Below are 24,174 nucleotides of genomic sequence, written 5' to 3'. Positions count from 1 at the left end.
CTATAATTCTGTTAACATTCCTAGAGACATTTTCACAGTGGCTCTTGTAATTTTAAGGATAAACTAGGGGCTTGTAAGGAATCACAACTAGTGAGACAATTTGGAATTCCAATCACACCCCCAAAATCTCCTCACCCAGGATTCTTCATGATCTCCTTCCCCCTCTCTTTAACTACTTTATCAATCCTTAACACTCTGTCTCTTCTGAATATTTTGGGTGTTTAGGTGGCTCTATGTTGCTTCCCCCCCCCTTTCTACAAATGCATTTTTTGAGCCACTGCTCATTTCTTCAGATACAGTTAGAAGGGAATGTTATGTCAGAAGGCAAGGAAGAATTGTTGCTGATTTTGACTATGATTTTGAGCAACGTATACATTATAAGCCATCTATTATTACAAAGCATAGAAATATCCTTAGTACATAGCAATCTAACATGTAGCTGTAAGGCTGGCTGAAAACAAATCTCAGTAGTACTATCAGAATCTAGTTTCTGCACTTTTCCTCTTCCCCGGAGGCTGTACTATCCTATGTCTTCTTTAATATTGCAGTGTGCTCCTGCCACCCAGTTGGATCAGCAGGACATCCCTTTAGCAACAGCACCTTCTGTGATCCCAGCAATGGTGATTGTCCCTGCAAGCCTGGTGTGGCTGGTCCTCAATGTGACAGGTGCATGGTTGGGTACTGGGGCTTTGGATATTATGGCTGCCGACCATGTGATTGTGCAGGAAGCTGTGACTCACTGAATGGTGAATGCATCAATAGGTGAGTGAACAAACTATTTTCCTGGTAAGCTGCTACCACGAGAAAAAAAAATTCATCTACAGTAAGATGTGTCTGAAACAGCAGTGAGGAAAAGGATAAAGAAACAGACCAGATAAAGAAACAGACCAGTGTTTTCAGACACATCTAGAAACATTACTAGAATAGATAGGCTGCTGCTGTTTCAGTTTTGCAGCCCAGACTTTCGTATTTAACCCTTACATTATTCTAGGGATGAGAGCAGAAGGAATCACTTCACTTGAATGGGACATTATGCATTAAATTAATACAAAATAATAATGATGATTGTGTGGTACCTACTGAGGCTTGAAAAACTGGCTAGATGGTGCCAAGTGCCAACTGTGAAATCAATATTGAGATGGACTCACTAAAAATTAAAATATTCCAATGACTTGTACTGATTCATTATGCCTTTGCATATACTCTGAAGTATTGCTCTCCCCAAAGGGGAGATCCATATATTAAATCTAAAAATTCACACATTATTCTGCAGGGGAAATGCTATTTTTTTTAGCATCAGAAACATGGGGAAAGGATCAAAATGGGGAAAGGATGTGCAACTTTCCTGTGTATTTTATGCTTTATATTTTGGTGCCTTGGGGCAATATTCAAAGCTGTGAACAAACTAAAAATATGAATATCCTGGCCTACCAGTGAGACATATTAATTCACAAATATATATTTGAAAAAGGCAGTTATATATTCCAAATCTATTAAACATTAACTTTCAAAATTGATTTATAAGCACTTTTTGCAAGCAATTTTTTTAGTTTCTTAAACCTGAATTTATGTGAAAAGAGTTATATTTCAGTAACGATTCCTGAGTACCTCTTTTCAGAAATGATAACTTGTTCTCTATAGCCTGAAGAGAGTTCCTGGCATTTTGGACTAAAAAGTTCAGTTGGTGTAACTGCAAAGACAATAGAGAAGGAAGATCTAAAGACTTGATGGCAAAAGTTTACTGACTTATTTGGGAGCAAGGTCAACTTGCAACTTCTGAGATGCCAAAGAAGAACAAACCATATAAGGAAAAGCAATCAGTATCTAACAAAACTCTGTGCTTGCCTAGACAAAACTGTACAAATAGATCCTTTTATAGATTTTGTGCATTCCATATGTCATATAGACTGAAGTTATACATATCATACTGTTTCTACACTTAATACAACTTCCACCATACAACTTGTTATCAGATGATAAATTTTATACAATTCTTCTTTTGTTCTATGTTTATTAATATAATCATACTATACTGGTAGCAAGTGTAATTCATACATTCTTTTTGCTCACTTTAAATTCCTTTACATTTTCATCACAAAGAAATTCTGTAATGAGAAATGGTAGTGGCTTCATGTGAACCATATACAGGTTCTGGCCATGCACTAAGCATAGGAAATTAGAACACACATTTGTTTAATAATTTGAAATGAACTGATTTTCTGAAAAGAATTTTAGCACATTCCTTTCATTTCAGCAATGCAGATATCAACTGGTACCATGAAATCCCTAGTTTTTATTCTGCATATAATGAAAGCGAACCAGCATGGAAGTGGGAAGATGAACAAGGGTATTCTGCGCTTCGACATTCAGGTAAGAATGAGCACTGAAGAAGATAACCTTATGCAAAACTATAAACATAATGCTTTGGATCTGAGAGATGTAAAAAAAATTGAAGGGAGTTTTTTAAATATTGATTTTAAAAGGTTAAACTTTAACATTCATTACACACATTTTTGTATTGATTATGTGCTAGATTATTTGCATCCCAAACTTCATTGGATTCAATGGGACTTACTATCCAATAAGAGTCTTAAGGATCAGCTTTTAAAATAAAAGCCTTTTAAGAGCAACACTTTCTCTTTGGACATACACAATTTATCTCTGCACTAAAGGTTTTGCACCTTTTTGTTGTTTTAAGATCAGTTTCTCCACAGACACAAAGCACATTAGTGGGAATTCAGAAATGGTCAGAAAGCCACAAGTAAACAACTGTCTATCTCAAAAATATATATTATAGTAAGTGTGTGTGTGTGTGTGTGTGTGTGTGTGGAGTACAAATAGAAAGAAAGAGGATAAGAGGACACCAGAAGACCCAGCAACTAAAATCATCATCCAGAAAGCAAAAAAACAAAACAACAACAAAAACACTTGAGACAGATGAAAATAAGATCCAATCCAAATCAATATATCTAATTGGTCCAATTATGAATACTTAAAATCTGAAGGTTCAGGCCATGAACAGACACATCTACAAACCTGGGTAAAGTTTTAAAATCTGTAAATTTTACACATCCAAATGATGAAAAGAATTCTCGCAGCTTTAAGAAACAGAAACTTTCAATGTTCTTTGCTAGGCAACCACAACCATATTGCCAGCCTTTAAGCTTTGGTTTCTGTCAGGAAAAGGTAGGGGAGGGGATACAGAAGGGCCCTTTTCAAGAAATCTTCAGCTAGGCCTGAAAGCAGCCACCAAACGACTTGCTCCTGTGCAACTTATTTGACTCACCCCGGTAGAACTACTTGCTACTGTTGAATATCAACCTTTCCATGAAAGTCAATGTAGTGTAGTGGCTGGAGTTTTAGACTAGGATGACTTGTCTGAATCCATATTCTCAGTCTGTTGTGAAGGTAGAATGATGAAAGCTGCTTTTGGTCCCCATTGTGGAGAAAAACAGGATATAAATGAAATAAATAATAACTATAACTAAAGATTAAAGGTAGGATAGTGGATGGGTGGGTAGGACAGGTAGGACAGTAGAAGCAAGTAAAGGTGAGGATATTGATGCTGCAGGAGGCAAAGAGACAATAATGTGGAGAGGCAGTACAGAGGAAAGTCAACCTTACAAGGCCATGCAAGTTCCCTGCCATGCAACTGTAGCTGTTTTCAGTGGTACTGTGCAAGTTGGCCAAAGTTTTCCCAGCGAGAGACTGCCAAGGGTTGAAAATAAGAAAAGCTGAAGACAAATGGTCAGCTAAAGGTAGTTTGGTGGGTGGGTGAGTATTCTCATCAGCCATTCACAATGATATATCATTGCAAATAAACATAATCCAACTTTTTAGGGAAGATTTTATTGTACAAAAAAAATCTCTATACCGGAAGTATTTCATTTCCTCCCAGTCAGCAGGTAGACACAGACAATTAAGTATCTTATATTTCCCATTATCACATGAGATAAAGCAAAAAATGTTTTTTTCCTCATGTTTTCACAGGAAAATGTGAATGCAAAGATCAAATTTTAGGGAATTCCAAGATCTTCTGTGGCATGAAATATACATATGGTAAGTTGATTTTAAAAAATAAATTATCCACATGACTCATAAACAGTTCATGAAAGACGGGAGGGAATCATTCGAACTGGGACTGGGCAAAAAGCCTCGTACAGACTACACTCTAATATGGCTAAAGACCAGGTGTGGTGTGTGGTTGTACCAATATTAATAAAAAGCACAGAAACAGTTAAGGGGGGGGAATGCAGACAAGGGTGTATTTATATTATATTAACATCTGTTCCATGAACACCCAGGTCCTCTGAATCTAATGACACTGATGTCTTCTTATTAAATCCCATGAAGCCTGATTTCTGGGCAAACCTGGCCTTCAGAAACAACAAATCCTTAACACTATTTTGTTCCCTTATATATTTGGGAAACTGCCTCCTGGGAGAAGACTGTCCGGGACCCTGTCCGTCCAGGTCCACCCTGATTAGCCCTCCCCCTCCATCTCCCACCCTCCCTCCTTGCCTGCTAGAAGCCTTGTGGCTGCGGCCTCCATTGTTGCCCACAAGGAAAGAGGCAGTTACAGGGCTCTGTGGCCCGCAGGTACGCTCCTGCTGGGAGGCAACTGGGGGGGGGAGTTTGCAGCCTCCCTGTGGGCCGCATAGCCCTGTCGCCGCCAGGGGGGGGATTTCCACTCCCTATAGCCTGGGAAGTGCTCTTGCCATGGCAAAAGTGCTTGCCAGGACAAAGGTAGCCTCCCGTGGCAGCACCACTGCCACTGCCGGGGGGGCCCTTCCCACTCCCTTTAGCCCACTTTGCGGCCCAAAGGGAGCCATGGCCACACTCACCTGCCGCCCCTTTCAAAGCCCATTTTTAAAATGGGCTTTGATACTAGTAAAATGATAAATCTCCTTTTGTGTCATATATCTTTAAAGTGCAGGTTCAAATGATTTAATGTTTCTCCAACAAAAATGTCCCTGATTACTGCATGTCAGGACAGAATCCTATCTGACAACTAGTCTTCCTTTATGTAGACCGTCTCTACAAAATTATTGTAAGTCTCCATTTGAAGACAAGTTGAAGTGGTTGGTACAACCCAAGACTGTAGAGATATGCACCTGGATATAACTGAACTGAATATATAAGGGTTTTTAAAACATATGATCAGGTTTCCCAAATATATATGGGATTTTTAGGGAGACCAAAAGATTGGTTCTGAAAAATGCCAGAAATATTCAGAATTAACTAGGAATATAGGTAGTCAGCTTTTGCAGCCTTTCAGGACTATTTTCTTCCTTTCCCCTACTTCTGGGTCTATGTTTCAGTGTCTCCCAGGGCTTGATATATTTGCCAGAATACTTTAGGTAAGATTCTGCTACTTTCATGTGTTGGTTGGTGCTTTTTTTTTTTTTTAAGGCTGTTCTATGCTGGAGCTGTTTTGTGTTGGGTTCATGGGAGGAGTTGGGTGGATTCTTGCATTTTACTTTCAGATTCCTGTAGTTTACACAGGTTAATATTCTTGCATTTTACAAAGTTTCAAATTCTTTGGCTTAATATAATTTTAGATTCTCAGGTTTTACAGTATTGGCTATTGTAACAGCTTGCAATAGCCTCCCTATGGAATATAGGGATGTGCATTTTTTTCTCATTATTTTTCAGTTTGGGTATATTGGACTCCCCAAAATTTCAGTATTCCTGGAAAAAAACTGGTTCCCAATACTGGTAGTCAGATCTGGAATATTTTGGGAACTCCCAAATTTTTTCAGATTGAACTGCAAAACACTGGGGGGAGGGGGGGAGAAAGCAGTGGCAAACACACCAAAACCAGCAGAGAGATGGCTCATCTTAGGCTCTTTGGAACACTACCTTTAAACCAAAGTGACCAGAAGAACTGACCAAGCAGCCAATTCTGTGGGGAGAACATCTGGGGCTCTGCTGAACAGCCCAGTTTAAACTGGCCTGCCCAACACAGACTGGCAAGGAGTGATCCTGTATGAAGAACTCTTCCTGAAGGCTCTGCTGGAGGTCTGTTGAGAAGCCCAGTTTAGATTGGTCTGTTCAACAGAGCCTGCCTAAGAGCTGATCCTGCAGGGATCTTCCCTGAAGGCTCAGTTGGGGCTCTCTGATTTAGACCAGACTGCCCAGGAGCCAACCACATGGAAGGGTTCTCTGTGCAGGCTCAACAGAGCAGCCTGATTTAAACTGGATAACCAATAAAGCCCAACAATCAGCCAGTCCTCTGGGAAGAAGTCACCCCACAGGCTCTGTTAGGCAGTCTGGTTTAAAGCAGACTTCCCAACACAGGCTGCCAAGAAGGAAATCCTGCAAGGAACATTCTTGTAGGTTCTGCTGCGCAGCCCTGTTTAGATTGAACTGCCCAGCACAGCCCACCCAGGAGCTCATTCTGCAGGAGAGCTCTCCCTTCAGGCTCAGCTGTGGCTCAGTTTAGCCAATCATTCCTGAATATATCTGGGATTGTTTTGGGATTTTTGTCTGGTTCTCCCAAAAAATCCTAGATACATTTGGGAAGCCAAAATATACTCAAAAATACTGATAAAGTATTTTAAAATATATTTTAATTTGGGTAAACCTGAATGCACACCTTAAGTGTGTGTGTGTGGGGGGGAGACATTCTTGGGGTTTACATTTTTGTGAAGGTTTTTTTTCCTCCATAGGAAACAACATAGATGGCTGGGGTATCTGGTTCAGGGACCCATAAAGCTGAGCTACTTGGTCCAATTGCCTTGAAATTTGGGGTTCTTTAAAGGAGAGGCACTGGCGGATCCTTTGTTATTCCCCATGAGGAAAAATGGAGCCAACATTTTTTTTTCTTTTGGAAACCTGGGTGGAAGGTGATGGATCTGAATACTATACTGGTATTTTGAACCCAGAAAACTGTAAATACTGATATTTTTGGTCTCCAGTATACCCTAATCTGAAAACTACTGTTGTTTTTGCAGTACACTCCTACAAAATATTTACTAGCTCATCTACTGTTTGCAATAATTAAATCTCAGTTTGCTTCTATTTTTATTCACTCCTGGGGGGGGGGGAGACAGGACCATTTTTTCAGAATAAAAGGTAAAGGTAAAGGTATCCCCTGTGCAAGCACCGAGTCATGTCTGACCCTTGGGGTGACGCCCTCTAGCGTTTTCATGGCAGACTCAATACGGGGTGGTTTGCCAGTGCCTTCCCCAGTCATGACCGTTTACCCCCCAGCAAGCTGGGTACTCATTTTACCGACCTCGGAAGGATGGAAGGCTGAGTCAACCTTGAGCCGGCTGCTGGGATTGAACTCCCAGCCTTATGGGCAAAGCTTTCAGACGGCTGCCTTACCACTCTGCACCACAAGAGGCTCTTTTTTTCAGAATATTTGTATACAAAATACAGGAATGCATGGTTGTGTTTCCTGATAATAAAAATATCCTGTTAAATTTTTCCTTGTTCAAAAGCTATTGAGAACATAGGAGCTCTGCCAGGGGAAAAGTGGCAACATAACAGTCAAGGCATGCCTGTGTGCTGGAATATTGCTCAACAGTCATCAGTAATCAATTGTAAAAAGAGTATGTTGGGCTGTTTTCCAAGCTCTTCATGATGCACTTAAAATGAGGTGATAGCATTGTAGAGCACACACTGCCCATGCATACATACATATATATATATCTTTATTACAGTCATAGACCAGCAAAATCAAAACTATTTCACAGTTACAGAAATAATATGGCTAAAACATGGTTTTACTCATAAAATAGCATTATGTTAAACACTTAGACTATGAGTCTGCTAAAATACAATTTAAAACTACATGGCAATGGAAATATAGGTAAGTTTTTCTAATTGCTCTCAGGGTCTGTTAAGTTTTAGTCAACTTCCGCCGCCTATTTATGGCTGCAGCACAAAACCTGGCGACACTATATGTGATGGAACAGTTTGTGTCTGTGAGCAGCAGGGAGATATATGATTGTCCTGAACGCCCTGGGACTCTATGTAACCATGGTGCTATAAATATGGAACAAATGTCATTATAAAACTGACAATGCAAAAGGATATGTTCCAATGTTTCTATTTGGCCAGAGCCACAGGGGCACTTCCTTTCACCATAGGGAATTTTCTTGTATCGCCCTTCAAGTACAGCTGAGGGAAGGGCATTGCAGCGAGCTAAAGTGAAGGCCCTCCGGTGATTAGGCACTTCATGATTCGTCAAATATGCCAAGGGAGCTGTGACATACCTATTGCCTTCACTAACAATGAAGGCAGAGGTATTTGCTAGATCATGTTGGTGTTCTATATCCACTACTCGCTGTTTGATAACCTCTTTAGCTTGGTCACAGGCCATCTGTACCAGAAATTCTGGAGAAAATCCCAAAGCTGCAATTTCCCCCCTCACAGATAGTTTCCATGAAGCCTGGAAGTCATCCTTCAATATCAAAGAAGCTAATCCACAGGGGAAAAGGAGATCTTAAGCCAGTAATTGAGAATGCTTAACTGCTGCCCATGCATCAAGGATGACTTCTTAAATCTCCTAACCCTCAAGAATACACATAGGCAGGAGTGTTAAGCAGTTTTGCTAAAGCAAATGAGAGAATCATACTACAGCTTATCCTAGGAAAAAAAGCTGTCTATACTAAATAAGCTGTGTCAGAATCAATGTTTTGTTCAGCAGTCCGTTTCACAGTCTTTCAGAACCTGGTACTTGCCACACTAGAATATAGGAAAGAACATGTCTCGTGACTTAATTTGACCTGCAGAAATTTCCAAAGGATATAGTTCATTATCTTCTGGTCCTGGACTTCAGAGTATTACAGCTATATCCTGTGATGGTAACATCATTTATACTTCAAAATAAATGTACATTTTGAAAGATGATTTGTATCTATTCCATCCAATGAGCATTTGTACAAAGAAAACTTTGTTTCATCTGACCAGCCAGATTTATACCTAATGATCATGTAGGAGAAATTTGGAATATTTATCCATAGTTAAAACAGGACCTTGAAATTGCTATTACAATGCAAAGAAAACCTCCCTAGTGGGAGCTGGGAGCTGGCAAGAGACATTAGGGTCTCTTTCCTGGACATCTACCCTGAATTAGCTAGAAAGACAAGCATGACTTCCTTTCCAAAAGCCTCTCCAATCCATTTCAAGGACTGTATGTCCCCCAGCTAAGCACCTCGTACAAGGGAGGTCACATGGCTATTCTCTTCCACTCTTGTTGTTATTGTTAGTTGCGAAGTTGTGTCCAACCCATCGTGACCCCATGGGCAATGATCCTCCAGGCCTTCCTGTCCTCTACCATTCCTCCGGAGTCCATTTAAGTTTGCACCTACTGTTTCGGTAACTCCATCCAGCCACCTCATTCTCTGTCCCCTTCTTCTTTTGCCCTCAATCACTCCCAGCATTAGGCTCTTCTCCAGGGAGTCCTTCCTTCTGTTGAGGTGGCCAAAGTATTTGAGTTTCATCTTCAGGATCTGGCCTTCTAAGGAGCAGTCTGGGCTGATCTCCTCTAGGACCGACTGGTTTGTTCGCCTTGCAGTCCAAGGAACTCGCAAGAGTCTTCTCCAGCACCAGAGTTCAAAAGCCTCAATTCTTTGACACTTGGCCTTCCTTATGGTCCAACTTTCACAGCCATACATTGCAACTGGGAATACCATAGCCTTGACTAAACGCACTTTTGTTGGCAGGGTGATGTCTCTGCTTTTTAGGATGCTGTCTAGATTTGCCATAGCTTTCCTCCCCAGGAGCAAGCGTCTTTTAATTTCTTTGCTGCAGTCCCCATCTGCAGTGATCTTGGAGCCCAGGAAAATAAAATCTGTCACTATCTCCATTTCTTCCCCATCTATTTGCCAGGAATTGAGAGGGCCGGATGCCATGATCTTTGTTTTCTTGATGTTGAGTTTCAAGCCAACTTTTGCACTCTCCTCCTTCACCCACATCAACAGGCTCTTTAGTTCCTCTTCAATTTCTGCCATTAGAGTGGTATCATCTGCATATCTGAGGCTGTTGATATTTCTCCCTGCAATCTTGATCCCAATTTGTGACTCCTCTAACCCCGCCTTTCTCATGATCTTCCACTCTGGCACAAGCCAAAAATTAATCTGAAAGACCTCCCACCCCCTTGGTAAACTTCTACCCTTGGAGAAACAGAAAAAATGAGATCCATAAGCCTAAATGGAATCTATAAGCAGGTTCAGGAGGGTGTCCCCAGCATATATTCTAAAAGGATATGGCAGCGATCCCTAATGTGATGTTCATGGACACCTGTTTCTGGCCCATACTTGCTTCTTCCCCAAAGTAGTGAATAAGAGCTTACATTCCTACTGAAGAGTGCTTTCTGCACAAACTGAATAGGGTTGCTGGCATGTTTTCCCCAGAAGCAGTTTCCTTTTGTTGACTCTAGACCTGGTGTACCAGCTAAAATTAATCTACAGCAGCTTTGTTAATATAAGGACTACAACTTTTTTTTTCTTTACTGTTGTTTTCTGTTTTTAAAAGGACCTTGTGGTCTGTTTAGGGCCAGGGCTAAGGCTAGGTTCAAATAATCACTATTTCTTGATTTTTTCAAAGGAAGAAATTTTATTGGTTCATTATTCCAAAAAAGGTAATGTAACTTGAGAAGTTTTTTACACATTGAACACAGCCTAATCAAATTAAGGCAATGTAACACCTTCTCTATTCTATTTTAAGCCTGATATAATGCTGATGGCAGAATCTCTCTGACCTATGTGGCCAGAATTGGAGCATCCTTTGGAGGATTTTAGTTTAAATTTTATATTGCTGTTTTGTAAATGTTTTTATACCTACTTTGTATATCTTTTGTTTTTGTCAGCTGTCCCAAGCCTGTCACCAGGGAAGGGTGGCCAATAAATCTAAATAACAACAATGGTAGTCATAGACATGTGGTTTTTCATCATGCCCAGTCGCATCTTTCTGTTTCCTCCCCTCCCTCTTTTTGGCTTAATACCCTGCCTGAAAGCAAGTTCTCATGTATTAAAAACCTTACTGCAAACTGTGTGATGATCCTAATAAAAATATTATCCTGTGATATTTTGATGTTTTCCTGATGGACCAACACAGCTGCCTGCATATTTTGCGACTCTGTGCAAGTTTCCCTACAGATTGCCTTTTCTAATATTTTGAAATATCTTATAAATAACAGCCTGACAGAGCCAAGTGGCATTTGATTTATGGACAAATATTTTTCTATTTGCATTGTGTTGGCAACAGGCCTCCATCCGTTGAAATCTATCCATGCATGATTGGAGGGGTGGGGGCAAAAATCTCTCTCCCTGAACTTTTCCTCTAGGAATTTCCATGAACTGATCTGAGAACGGCCAGACGGACTTAAAATAATTACCACTCTCTGCCAAAATATATGTGTTTTAAACCTATAATGAGAGGAGGCAGCCAGCCTACATGACAGCATTGTTGTTGCTTGCAAATTTGTATAAACATTTAAAATGATGAGTAAGCAGCACCAGCTCCCAGTAACTTTAGGGGAAAGAAACTGAGTGGTATGCTCAGTATTTCCACAAAATCAGGTCACTGAGCATCTCCCTGCACCCTGTCTTTGGCAAAGGCAGAACAAGCTCATCAAGCAGAAGATCTGGCATTGCTTCTGTTCAACTAAATCAAGGTCTGTTTTCTTTTCATCAAATATAGGGTCTGCCATAAAAGACAATTACAGTCACCCACAAAGCGCAAGTAGGCCTTATGTATAGCAAATAAATGAATGGTACCCAACATTAGTATACACCCCTACATTAGAATGAAAGCAGATTATGTCAAACTTGTTTTTCACAGTGCTGAAGGCAAAGATTTTATCAGCTCATGATAAAGGGTCTCATGCTGAGGTCAATGTGAAGATCAAAAAGGTACTGAAATCTACAAAGCTAAAGATTTTTCGAGGGAAGAGGATTCTTTATCCAGAGTCATGGACTAACAGAGGATGTACTTGCCCAATACTCAATCCTGGTAGGTATTTATTATGAAATGTAGGGCTTATCCATAGCTTTTGAGGAAAAATAATCACCAAATAGAACTTCTAAGTATTTACCATTCTAATAGTAGGACTAGGTCTGTGGCCCTTTAATGATAATTTGGAATTTCCCCTCTCATTTCTTTAAAAAAGGAAATATCTACTCATTTGACCTACAGAATTATAAACATTACCCAAATGGCTTCTCAAAGTATAAGAAAGGTGACAGACAGCAGCAGAACTCATTTCTGTCCCTAATCAAGCCATTATGGTCCAATCATATTCTTAGATGTCATTTTCCAGAACTTTATTTCCTCACTGCTTTCCTTCTCTTTTGTTTACCTCAATGATATTAGCTAAATGTACAAGCTCATGGATGCTTTTGAGAGAAAAGGGCATGCTGCATATCAAATTGTTTGGATGTGTAACCTATACTCTGGAGACATGAAGCTCCTGATAGGACAGAATATGGAGATGGTTTCCAATTGCCAAAGGGTTTGGGAGCTTCCAGGGAAGTAAAAGAGGGGAATTAGTGAGGGAAGGAGCAAAAAGAAAGGGACATGATATGGGAACTAACAGGAAGACAGAAAGAAAAAATGGTGTGGGGCAAGGAATATAGGGGGAAATAAAATGACCTCTCCACAAGTCCTTGCAAGTTCTCCACTTGTATATACAAATGTAATAAATAATAAAAATAAAATACTTCCTTAGAGCAGCTCTTCAAATTATCAAAGAACAGAGTGTTCCTCACAACTGGCAAACAAAAAAGCAAGGTTTCCAGGAATTCCAGAAAATGTTTGTAACCTTGAACAGCAGGATAACACATTTCAGTCTACTTTTATTTTTATACTCTGAAAAGAGCAGCCACACATATTTACAGCAAACTTCAGCTAATGAGATAAGACATTGCTCCCTTGTTGCAATGCGGTATGCTTTTACGGAGAGTCCCTTGAAATTATATTTGCAATGATTATGTTGATTCAGCTGCGAGAATATTTTGCTTACAGCAATGCTGCTAAAGTGTACAGGCCAGATAGAGATCATGATATATTTTATCTTAGTTGTCCCTAAATAATGTGTTCATGTTTTATCTTCCATTCTCCTACGATAGGAAGAGAGCCAGCATAGAGTGTAGGACTAGGATATGGGAGAACCAGACTAAGATTCCCACTCTGCCATGAAGATTCTTGGGTGATCTTGGGTCAGTCACTTTCCTTCAGCATAACCTACTTTACAGGGTTGTTCCTGTGAAGATAAAAAAGTGAAAGGAAGAATAAAGTTGCAAGATATTCTCCTATTGGGGAGAAAAGCGGACCTATAAATATAAATGAATAAACTTTCCTTCATCTTAACCTATCTCACAGGGCTGTACAAATAAATGCAGGGGGAAGAATAATGTAAGCCATCCTGAAGTTCTTGAAGAAATGCAAGATAAACAGTGTAGTCCTAACCAGAATTAGTCCAGTCTAAGTTCATTCAATTCAATTGAGTTGGACATGATACAGTACTGCACTGAAAAAGTACAAAAAAAATCCTGAAACTACTTTTCCTTATGATTATATCTTGGATATGTATTATTTAAATCTCAAAACCGTTCTTTTTTATTCACAGGTCTGACATATCTTGTAGCTGGATATGAAGATGTCCAAGCAAGCAGACTGGTTGTCAACATGAAAAGTTTTGTCCAGCAGTGGAAACCAACTCTTGGGAAAAAAGTCTTTGAGATTTTCAAAGACTGCAGCTGAAAGGGCCAAACAGGCTATTTATTTATGCACAAAATGCAAACTTCATGGAGAGAAGACCTCTGAAATTAAAACTGGAATGTAAGGGAATAGTGCCAAATGTGTCAAGAGGTATTCCAACTGACAGCATTTCACCCCAATCCTAAACACACTGGTTTCAATAAAGAAACTGGGATCTCTGTGTGAAACTCCCATTTAAGAGGGGGAGCTCCATCCAGCAGACCCAGTTGATAGTGCAAGAGAAGCTCTGAGCCCGTGGTCAGGGAGTACAGCAACAGACATTATAGCTGCACTTCTGAAGCTCCTCTACCCATTCTAAACAAGGATGCACTCATAAACTGTCTGCATTGGTATGATCTGCTTGAATGCAAGTCCCATTAACACCACAGTAAAACAATCACAGCCAAAAGTTTAAGTTTTAAATTAAATTTGCGTTGTCAATATTGACTTGGTGAAAAAACTTTACAAGAAAGCTTTGTTGGAGCAAATGTTGCTGAAATATGTGAGATGGAACTGGCACCAAGAAAGTGATGTGAGAATCCAAGCCTCATTCTTGTGAACTTTGGAAGGATGCATATGCACTATTCTGATCACTTACAAATTCTATGGAGAACCAATTAAATGCTTTTGTTTTGCATTGGTATATTAAAACTAAAAGCATGAATATGATTACATTTACTGCAGATTTCTAGCGGTGTATGGTAAATACTACAATATCTGATTAGGACATAAAATCAGAGTCCAGTAGCACCTTTAAGACCAAGAAAGATTAATTCAGGGCTGAGCTTTTGCGTGCAAACACTCTTCGACAGACTATGAACTACTTACATTCTTTAAAAAACAATTCATAGGATTTTTGTTCCAGGTATTTTGAAAATGCAAGCTCAAATGTTCCACTCAAGTTAAACCAGCATAAATGCAAATCCTTTCATCAGACCTTTGGTGATAAAAAGTGATAAAAAGGTGTGAATGGGAACAAGTTATAAGGCATTAACACATGTGTATTTCATTGTCTAAAAGCACTTTATCGCCAGCCTCTTTATAGTGCAAAAATTCTAAAATGACATAGGAAAACGTCTATTTGAAAAGAAATACTCCAAGACAAGTAGAATTGTTTTTCTTACATCTGGCAACAGTGAATAAAAATAGTTAAGTATACATTTTGAAAAACTAATATATTTGAACTGGAGTCTTGACTTCAGATGAATGGCTTAAATGTATAGATTTAAGCTATAAAACGACTATATAAACTACAAAAAGGAGCTTTAAAAAATTTAAACACTTGATAAAAGCTCTTCCTGTTGAAATGTGATAGGAGTAGTTCATAATTCATGCTGAAACTGGTCTTGATATTATAACATTTGAACCTGAGCAGGAAAGACTACAATCTGATGCACACTTATTTGGAAACAAATCCAGTTCATCTATGGTGGACCGATTACTTAGTATGCAAGATGGGCTATATGTTTTGTTCTATGTCAACTTGTAACACATTCGATTCCACAATGATGTTAGTTTGTGGTATATGTCATGATTTTTTATAACCATTTTTGTCACTAGATTATACACGTCTCTATTAACACATCTTTAAAACAGCCAAAAATATAGCCTGTTTATATACATATAAAAACAAACTGCAAAGCATTTGTTTTAAAGTCACACTTGCCCAGGTTTCTGCTGTGTTGTCATTTGTGCTCCTGTGGATTCACAAAATGATACTGTTTTTAAATGTTGGGGTTTTTTATATCTCATGTATATAATAAATATACTATATACTATGATTTCAAATTATTTGCATTTTATATTTTACAGTCTAGCTTAATACTTCCATTAGCTGAAATGCCCAAGATTTTTGACAGACAAAAATATAACCCTAAACTTGCAATATCTTGTCACTAAGAAAATATGGTTCCTCCTTAGTCATCTCTTGATAATACATTAATTCCTACTATGGAATATGGTTGCATAAGTATTATTAGTCCCTTCTACAGCCCCTGTGTCTACATGAGTAAGCAATGACAATGGTTTCCCCCCCCCCATCAACATTGTGTGGTGATATAAAATGTTTTCAAAATTATATCAAGGCCCTTACTCAACCCCATGTACAATAACAAAAGCTCTCTTTACCAAATTTTTCTCCATTGCATTAATTTTTCCATTTGAAAGCTACAATATTGGTTTCCTTTTCTCTGACATATTCTGCATGATGGGTTAGGCTGCAATTACCACTTGTTTGTACCTGGGTCTAAATCTCACTTTCGCACAGAATCAGATCCCAGGCCTGCCTGACAGGCCCTCAGTTGTCCCACAGTCAGGGAACGTGGAAAAATCCGTGTTCCCTTTTTTGCTGCGGGATCCAACTATGTGTATGTCAGGGCCATGTGTAAAGGGAAACACAGGCCATTCCCAGATGAGCATTTCCCCCCTCTGCCCCCTTCTGCCATCTACCCTTGCAACATTTTTAAAAAACCACATGTCCAATTGCATTACAACACAATTCCAAATTAACATCACCCCCTGTCATATTTGGTTGGCACCTTTCCGTCTTTCTCTTTTTTCTTGGTTTTAGTGAGATCAGGAACAGTCTGCATGTGCATGTGGGTGGGGGTGGAATGGCGTGATAAAAAAGCACACTTTCTTATCCCCTTGTTTGTGTTGTAATGGTTTTGCGTTACATTGGACATGGTAATTAAAAAAAATTATTTCAAACTTGGGGTGTTTTCATCACATGAAAGTGATTGACAAGTAAACAGCACTGGTTTTGACTTCCTGTCCCTTGATTATCCTGTGTGTACACAAATCCTGGGGGCATACAGCCATGGAGAACAGGGCAAGGACTCCCTGTGTGGTCATCAGAAAAGATTGGGAGACCCAGCCTGCGGCAAAAACTCACCAGGAAGCGCAGCATAACTGCTGGGTGAGTCCTTTGTGCAGAAGAGGTCTCAGAGAAGTGAAAGTTTTGTCAATTTCACTTCACTCTGAAAAAAAGGTTGATTTAAATCAATGGGGATCACGCCTCCTCGAGGGGTCGTTTGGCCCTTTCCTGGGGGTTGCCAAGACAGCTCAGCGGCTGCAGCCATGGCAGCGGAATGGTGCTGCCCTCCTCTGCACCACCTCGGAGCTCATGGAAGCCACAGAGATCACCAAGGCTGCGCAGAGGAGGCCAGCACCACGGCAAGTGCCGTGGCAAGCAGGATTGGCGGCGGCATGTGCATGCTGCCGCCAACCCTGCTGTAGGGGTTGCGGCATTAAGGCAGTTGAGAACCGCTGATTTACATGAAGTTCTCACAGAAGACTGTTTTGGGTACTTATGTGAAAAAAGGGATTTCCAAGTGTAAAATCTACCTTCCTTATAGAAGCATGACTACCACTGACTCCACTGTTCCAGAGCTGAAGCAGTAACATTAGACATCATTCACAATACTGTAGTCCTAACCTGAGAGGAAGCAACTTGTTGAATTCAGTCACACTTTCAAAACATCCATGTTATTCTGTATATTGGAAATACATAAAGAGCATTAAGTATTCAAATATTGTCCCTTGAGTCTCTGAAGTGTCTCAGAAGTACTGGATGCAACAGAAGTAGAGAAGCCACAAGGGTACAAACTGTAACTGTCCCACACTGAAGGACACTGGGGTTGATTCTGCACTGGATCAGCTGCACAAAAGTACATAACATTATGAACGGTAGAATTAATTTAAGGAGTGAATAATCCAGTAAACGATTCTAACTGAAGATTATCAGACAGTAATCATGAGGTTAAAACTCTTTTTGTCACTGAAACTGAAGAGAACTTTTAAAAGGTCTCCAGTAGGAAATTCTTTCATCTTTCAAATACATCACATACAACACAGAAGATCAGGTCCTGTAGAAAACATATGCACAAGGTTGTCTTTTAATATCATTACTTCCCAGAGCTATTTTCAGGGGCATGTGTTGTTGAGTATAACAAAACATCTGGTACTACCAAAGTGTCTAAACAGAGAACCAGCCTGGGCATAAGTAAACATAGCAGCTTTGGAAAAAAATAGACAGCATATATTTTTAGTTAAGACAGTTTCTTCCATATCAGCAGTGAAGTGTTCCCCCCCCCCAAAAAAAAAGAAAACTGTCTAGCAACCACTTCCTAGCACACTGAAGAGATAGTTTGCTGATAAGCTGCTAAAGTCCCTGGGGTTTCTGTATATTTTTGTTGATTTTTTTCAATAACAGTGAGTTCCTAAAGCTAGCCTTGCACAAAGGTCAAAGTAGCTCACAACTACTTTCCCACAGCTGAGCAAGAAAACATTTACAAATGTTCCTTTCTAATCTGGGGGGGAGAGATCGAGGAGGGGGGAAACAACCAGGAAGATTATTTCTGGAAGCACTCTATATATGGAAAGACTTCAAGGAATGTTGACATAATAACATAATCTGATGGGTTAGAGCAATAAATTGTGTATAAAAATATCTCTGGTCCCTTTTTAGGAGTGAAATATTCAGCATCTCAGTACACAGACCTGTAGCATCCTGAGACTGGCTGTATTACCTTCCCTACCTAAAGATTCCACTTTTTAGAGACAGTTTTCTAAAAGACTTCTTTACTTTCAATTTGCAGCACATTGTTTTCTGCTGGTATTTCTTGATGAACCAAAAGTCCCGGATGGGCTGTTTTTATTCAGCAAAATCCCTGCAATATACTTTTCAGAAGCAGTGGTGGACTTGATACATTTTCAGTAGAAATTGGGTCTGTGGGAAGGCATTGGTGTTATGCTCGCCAAGTAGTTGAGAGCTTGAACTTTTCCCCTCAGCATCATGCAAAAGCCTTTTCCATCCAGCCTAAACAATTAATTGCCATTCAAGACTTCCATGTACTGTACTGGCGCATAGGACGTTTCCTGAATGGCAGCTAAAAAAACATAATTAATGTTCTGGACTAATTTGTTTCTTATTGCTCATTTATCATTTCTCCAAGTTCTAGCTAGAACATTACCTATAACCTCATAGTTATCCTCTATTGATTGGGGACTCTTATGTTTTTGCAATTCCAGTAATTACCTGACTACTATGCATTGACCTAAAGCTGATTTACCTCAGGAATGCCTATTGCATAAACACTGTGTAATAACTAGTACTGGAGGTACACCAAGGATAATTTACTTTTGTTCTAGTCCAGGAAATGAACTGGATTATTGTCCTATAACTCTTAAGAGGAAAGCATTCATGCCAAGGAATTCACTTCAATAAATCATTTTCTCTACATTAAACTAAAAAACGATCTTCAAAAATTAATACCCAGGAAAAGCACATTTGAGTACTCCGTAATAGGCAAATTACTTTTTTCCTAATTGCATTCCTGAAGAGATTTAATTAGAATTACATTTTATTAAACCTTTGGTGCTGTGGATATTTGAAACGTTTCTTCATCAATAGTAGAAATTATACCTCAGGATATAAATGACAGCTGTTATTGGTGCTGCCTAAAGTGTAGAGTAGGGGCCTGTTCTTTAATTAGAATTACAATTTGTTAAATGTTCTCTGTTGTGGGCAGTTGGGGACTTCATCCATGGGAAAAATTATCCTTCTGGACAGAAGCGCTACTGATTCATACTAGCTGTGATTTGTGCTTCCAAAAATATATAATGAAGGCAATTTGCAAGAAAACTAAAATGTGCTCTTTTGCAGTATAAGAGGTGTTTAATAAAGTTCAGACTAGATCTCAGTGCAAAAGCATCAATCAATCAATCAGGCCTTAAATTGGTGTATACATAACAAATGGAACTGTGGCAGTCTTGCCCTTTCCTTTAAATTGCCTAGGTCCTTTTGAATTTTTAGCTGCTGAACTGTAAGGTAAAGGTATCCCCTGTGCAAGCACTGAGTCATGTCTGACCCTTAGGGTGATGCCCTCCAGTGTTTTCATGGCAGACTCAATACAGGGTGGCCTTGCCAGTGCCTTCCCCAGTCATTACCGTTTTAATGAACTGTGTAGCAATACTAAACAACACAATTTTATACAATTTGTAGTTGAAGGAGTGCTTTCCATGAAAGGAAAATAAACTTTTGATCCAAACTATAGTTTTTATGTATGTTTTTATGAACCCTCTGGGTTCAAATCGAGCCATCACTGCTTCAGACCACAGAGCTAGAAGACTTTGCCTGATATCTCAGCACATGCAGCCAGTTAAAACAGACGTGCTGATGGATAGCAGAAGGTAGCTCCTTACAACTTCGTAGCTATAGGTCTGAACAGAAGTATGCTGACAGTGAGCTACTGCTAATATTATGGGGAAAGTAGACACAGGGGGAGAGAATGAAAAGAAGCTCCACAACATGGATATAATAATACAAATATTCAAAATTATAACTTTTCACTATCATGCCTGGCCTGGACCTCAGCACCACGAAATCTCTTAGAGTAGACCTCAACAGATCTCAGGAGCACTCTGCAGCTCTGATTCAGACACAGACCCATCGTTCTCTGTGCTTTTGCCCATCATCAATCGCAAACATTTCTGCTGCACCCTGGAAACCAAAAAAGTCCCACGGGGTGTGTATGTGTGTGACAAAATAGAATTTTACTTTTAAGTGTCCTAATTTGAAATAGTTGTAAGATCAATAGCTAGTAAACCCTTCAAGGATGAATTTGCATCAGTGTAAGAGAAGAATTTGACTTGTGCTCAGTATTGTATTTTGGTGGAGCAAAGCTAACTGTAATTTTCCACCTGGTGCTCTGCAGGAGGTATGGAACGTGTTCCCAGCACTTCAGAATTTGCATTTAAAGAATTAATAAAAATTCCTGACTGGTCAGAAAGCTTCCACAAACATGATGACCTTGACATTTTTATCACCTTTCAGTTTGTTTTGTTCTTCTTTAGTTGACCAAACAGACCAGCTATAAATCTGTTTTCCAAAGTATGCAAGTATCATTTCTCTCTTAAAACTATGCAGGTCTCCTGCCATTAGAGCTTCATAATGGGGAAGCAAGAATAATGAACTAAGGGCAAAAATTTTTAGCTTCCATTTCAACCCCCTGCTAGGATACCTCTGCTAATAATTACTATTTAAATCAGAACAAATAGTTTGAGTTGGTTCAAGTTGCCTTAAACGTGACCAGTCCTGATTACAGAATGCCAGCCCCAAAAGGAAAGTTTTGCCGCTTTTTCAGATAGTAAACAAGACTCAGGGACAGATTCAGGTGTTTTATAAGTATACAGGGAATAAGTTAGGAAGACTTCGGGAGCTTCGTAAGTATAGGGAAGTTTCCTGGCGTTATTATTGACAGGTATATACAGGACACTGCACTGCTTCCTCCCAAGAGGAAGTAGTCTTGCACTTTGCCCTGACTGCTAAAAACACTAAGGAAGCATATATAATGTTCTGAGTTTTGATTTCTTTTGTTTTAATATCTAAAGCAGGGGTAGTCAAACTGTGGCCCTCCAGATGTCCATGGACTACAATTCCCATGAGCCCCTGCTAGCGAATGCTGGAGGGCCGCAGTTTGACTACACCTGATCTAAAGGGTTGGGGAACCAAAACAAAAAAAATCTTGAGAATCATTAAAAGTAGGCCTGAAATTCAAAATGTTCCAAGTGTCAAAGATAACAAATATGCAAAGTAATAATGTTTGACTGTTATCAAAGCCCTAAAATAGCTCCTGAAAAAATGATAGCTTCACATTCAAAATGAACATTTATATGCATGGTTAGTCTCCAGCGAAAATATGCCCTCCTTAGACTTAATATATAGCTTGACTACTAAAAATAGTCACTTGGAAGTGAGTATACTGCTTTCTGACAAAAGGTATTTTAGTATGCTGGCTCCACCTTTTCTCTGGGGTGTTATACCAGTGAACAGAAAAAGTCAGAGGTCCATCCATCTAATTATGCCCATCAGGAGGCTTCATTGCATCAGCAGTACGATTTCTTGTTATGTCTTAGAAAAACCCTGCTGTTGTTGGGACACAACACGCTGTCTACTAACACACTCAAAAATACTTGTGCTCTTTCAGTCAGTTATTTAGTTCTGCCAAGCAACTTAAGCAGCAGTAAGTGATAGGATACAAGTATGAAAGCTCAGCTGGTTTAGCAAAGATCTTTAAATTAAAGCTCCACAAAAATAATAAGGCCCTTTCTTTATTTATCTATTCAACCAGAGGGCAGAAAGGGCAGAGAAGCTTAAAAGGCCTATTCATGCGAACTGAACTGGTGCTTTGAGTCAACTATTTACACACTGCAAATGTATTTCATTCACATTAACACAAAACTCACTGGATAAAACGGATACAAATGAAGCATCCGTATATTTTCTATGGCAGCAAAGTTCAAAAATGAAATAACTGAAATTGCTCTAAAATTTTGAATACATCGACATTTCTTCCAGGCAAAAATGCTAAATGACTTTTTAGAATATGCAAATAAAATATAGGAACTTGTTCAGTGCAAAAGAAAAGAAGGAAATATATACAAGTTATTTTGCCTGGAAAGATGTTAATCAAATAATTTGTTGTATCACAAATCAATGGCTATTCTAATATTTTGTACTCCAGATGCTCCAAAAAATTAACTACCAAAAAAAATTATATTGAAGACCATAATACGCTTTAACTATACTTCGCTACCACATATTTGTACCTAAATGGTCAAAAATTCTTACCATTTGGCAGGATCACACAAATTCAATGGGGGGGGGAACAGCTGTGCTCTGCATCACTACTTACCTACCACAGGGGCACAAGGTGGGGTAAGTCATACCAACTAGTTGGGGATCAACAGACAAGGGGCAGGACCAGGGTAGCTGCAATACAACCTTCCAAAGGCAGGAGTGATATTGAAACAGGGAAAGACAGAACAAGACCTGCTTAGCACAAAGAATTGGCCCAGCACAGGTGAAGCCTGTTGGCTGAAGGAGAAGCTAAGGCCACCCACAATGAGGTGATAAAAGGGAAGCCAGAAGCCCAGGCCATGGCAGAACAGACTGAGTGCCTCCAGACTGTGCAGAAGATGAAGGAACTAAATGGTGACAACTAACTTCCTTCCCAGGTTATGAGGCCTTGTAGACTAAGAGAGGGAGGGAGAGGAGCATCACACTATTTGAAGATTTACAGCTGAAGCTTTCATAATGTATAAACAAAGAACTTCAAGCAATAAAATAATCTATTCAATGGTCCTATAGCCCAGTGGTCCCCAACCTGCGGGCCGCGGCCCGGCGCCGGGCCGCAAAGGCCAAGGCGTCGGGCCGCGGCTCCCTCTCCCCGCCCCCCCCGCAGTAAAAAACCCCCGCAGTAAAAAACCCGGGAAGCTACTTACTGCGGGGAGGGCCGGCCGCGCCCGCGCGGCCCGCGGGTGCGGCCCGATCAACGGGCGCGGCCGGGCGCGGCCCGATCCGCGGGTACGGCCCACGGGCGCGGCTCGCGGGCGCGGCAAGATCCGCGGGCGCGGCCGGGCGCGGCTCGCGGGCGCGGCTCGCGGGCGCGGCCCGATCCGCGGGTGCGGCCGGGCGCGGCCCGCGGGCGCGGCCCGAAGCGTGGCCGTGGCCGCGGGCCCTGCGGGCGCGGCCCGATGCCCTGCCGGTCCCCAGCCTAATAAAGGTTGGGGACCACTGCTATAGCCAATGTTTCTCTTCTGCCTGATGCTCCTAAAGAAGTAGTTCATAAGATTTGGATTTTTGAAAGAGCCTGCTTTAGGAAAGAAATGGTGCAAACATTCAGCAGTTTGAAATATAAATACAGTATTCAAAATAGAACTCTAGTGGGGGAAGCATTTACCGTATTTGCTCCTACCTATTCAGGAAATTCTTCCAGGCTGTCAAGAAACCCCAGAGTTTCATGAAACCCTGGTTGAGAAAGCCTATTACATGGGTTCTCAATGGTGGTAAACAGGTTATAGAAATACTGTCTTTTACAAAATATAAATCAAGTATTTTACAAAAATTATTGTCAATAGTTCTCTTAAGTAAATAAATGTTTAATTGTTCCCTTTGTTTCAGGGTTATTGATGAAATCACCTGGTACACAATGTATTGAATAGTTTCAGTGTATTCTAGAAATGTTAACACATTATGCCAAGTGAGTGGAATTTCTCCTTCAAAGATGATGCCTTCTGGTTATTTACACTTCACATATAACTGCAAGTTGAAACTTGTTTGAGTGGCAAGAACTTCTATTTGATTAAAAGTTATTTGTAGCTGCACAGTAGTAAATAAGCTCAGAAGTTATTTAGCTTAAAATTAAAGATTGTATTAGCAATTTCCAACAACTGTTACAAAAATTCCTGGGTTTGAATTCCTAAAAGCCAGGTTTATATTCATCCCTGAAAATATAGCAGCAATGCTGAGTCAAGAATGCTCCCAAATTCCAACGTATTTCTTAAGACAGAGTGTGTCTTTTAGAACAATTCTTGTCTGTGGCACAGAACACAAAAGGCTAGTCCGAGGTGCTCTATGCCGGTGCTCCCCAACCAATGGGCCGTGAAGGCCTTGGTACT

General features: G+C 40.0%; 1 protein-coding gene across 3 annotated transcripts in view; it reads left to right on the top strand.

Moving 5' to 3' along the window:
* Nucleotides 1-15,494, top strand: part of NTN4 (netrin 4) — a 58,970-nt gene extending 43,476 nt beyond the window's left edge. For all 3 annotated transcript variants that reach the window (XM_077339095.1, XM_077339094.1, XM_077339096.1), the window contains exons 6-10: nt 549-762; nt 2,255-2,370; nt 3,991-4,059; nt 11,797-11,967; nt 13,583-15,494. In XM_077339095.1, the coding sequence (XP_077195210.1) occupies nt 549-762; nt 2,255-2,370; nt 3,991-4,059; nt 11,797-11,967; nt 13,583-13,716 (704 nt within the window). In that variant the 3' untranslated portion in view covers nt 13,717-15,494. The remainder of the gene's footprint in view (nt 1-548; nt 763-2,254; nt 2,371-3,990; nt 4,060-11,796; nt 11,968-13,582) is intronic.
* Nucleotides 15,495-24,174: the final 8,680 nt, after the last annotated feature.

Source organism: Paroedura picta, chromosome 5, assembly GCF_049243985.1.
Source record: "Paroedura picta isolate Pp20150507F chromosome 5, Ppicta_v3.0, whole genome shotgun sequence".
In the NCBI taxonomy this organism is placed as follows: Eukaryota; Metazoa; Chordata; class Lepidosauria; order Squamata; family Gekkonidae; genus Paroedura; species Paroedura picta.
Note: the sequence above shows the minus strand (reverse complement) of the source record. Positions and strands in the feature narration are given on the sequence as shown.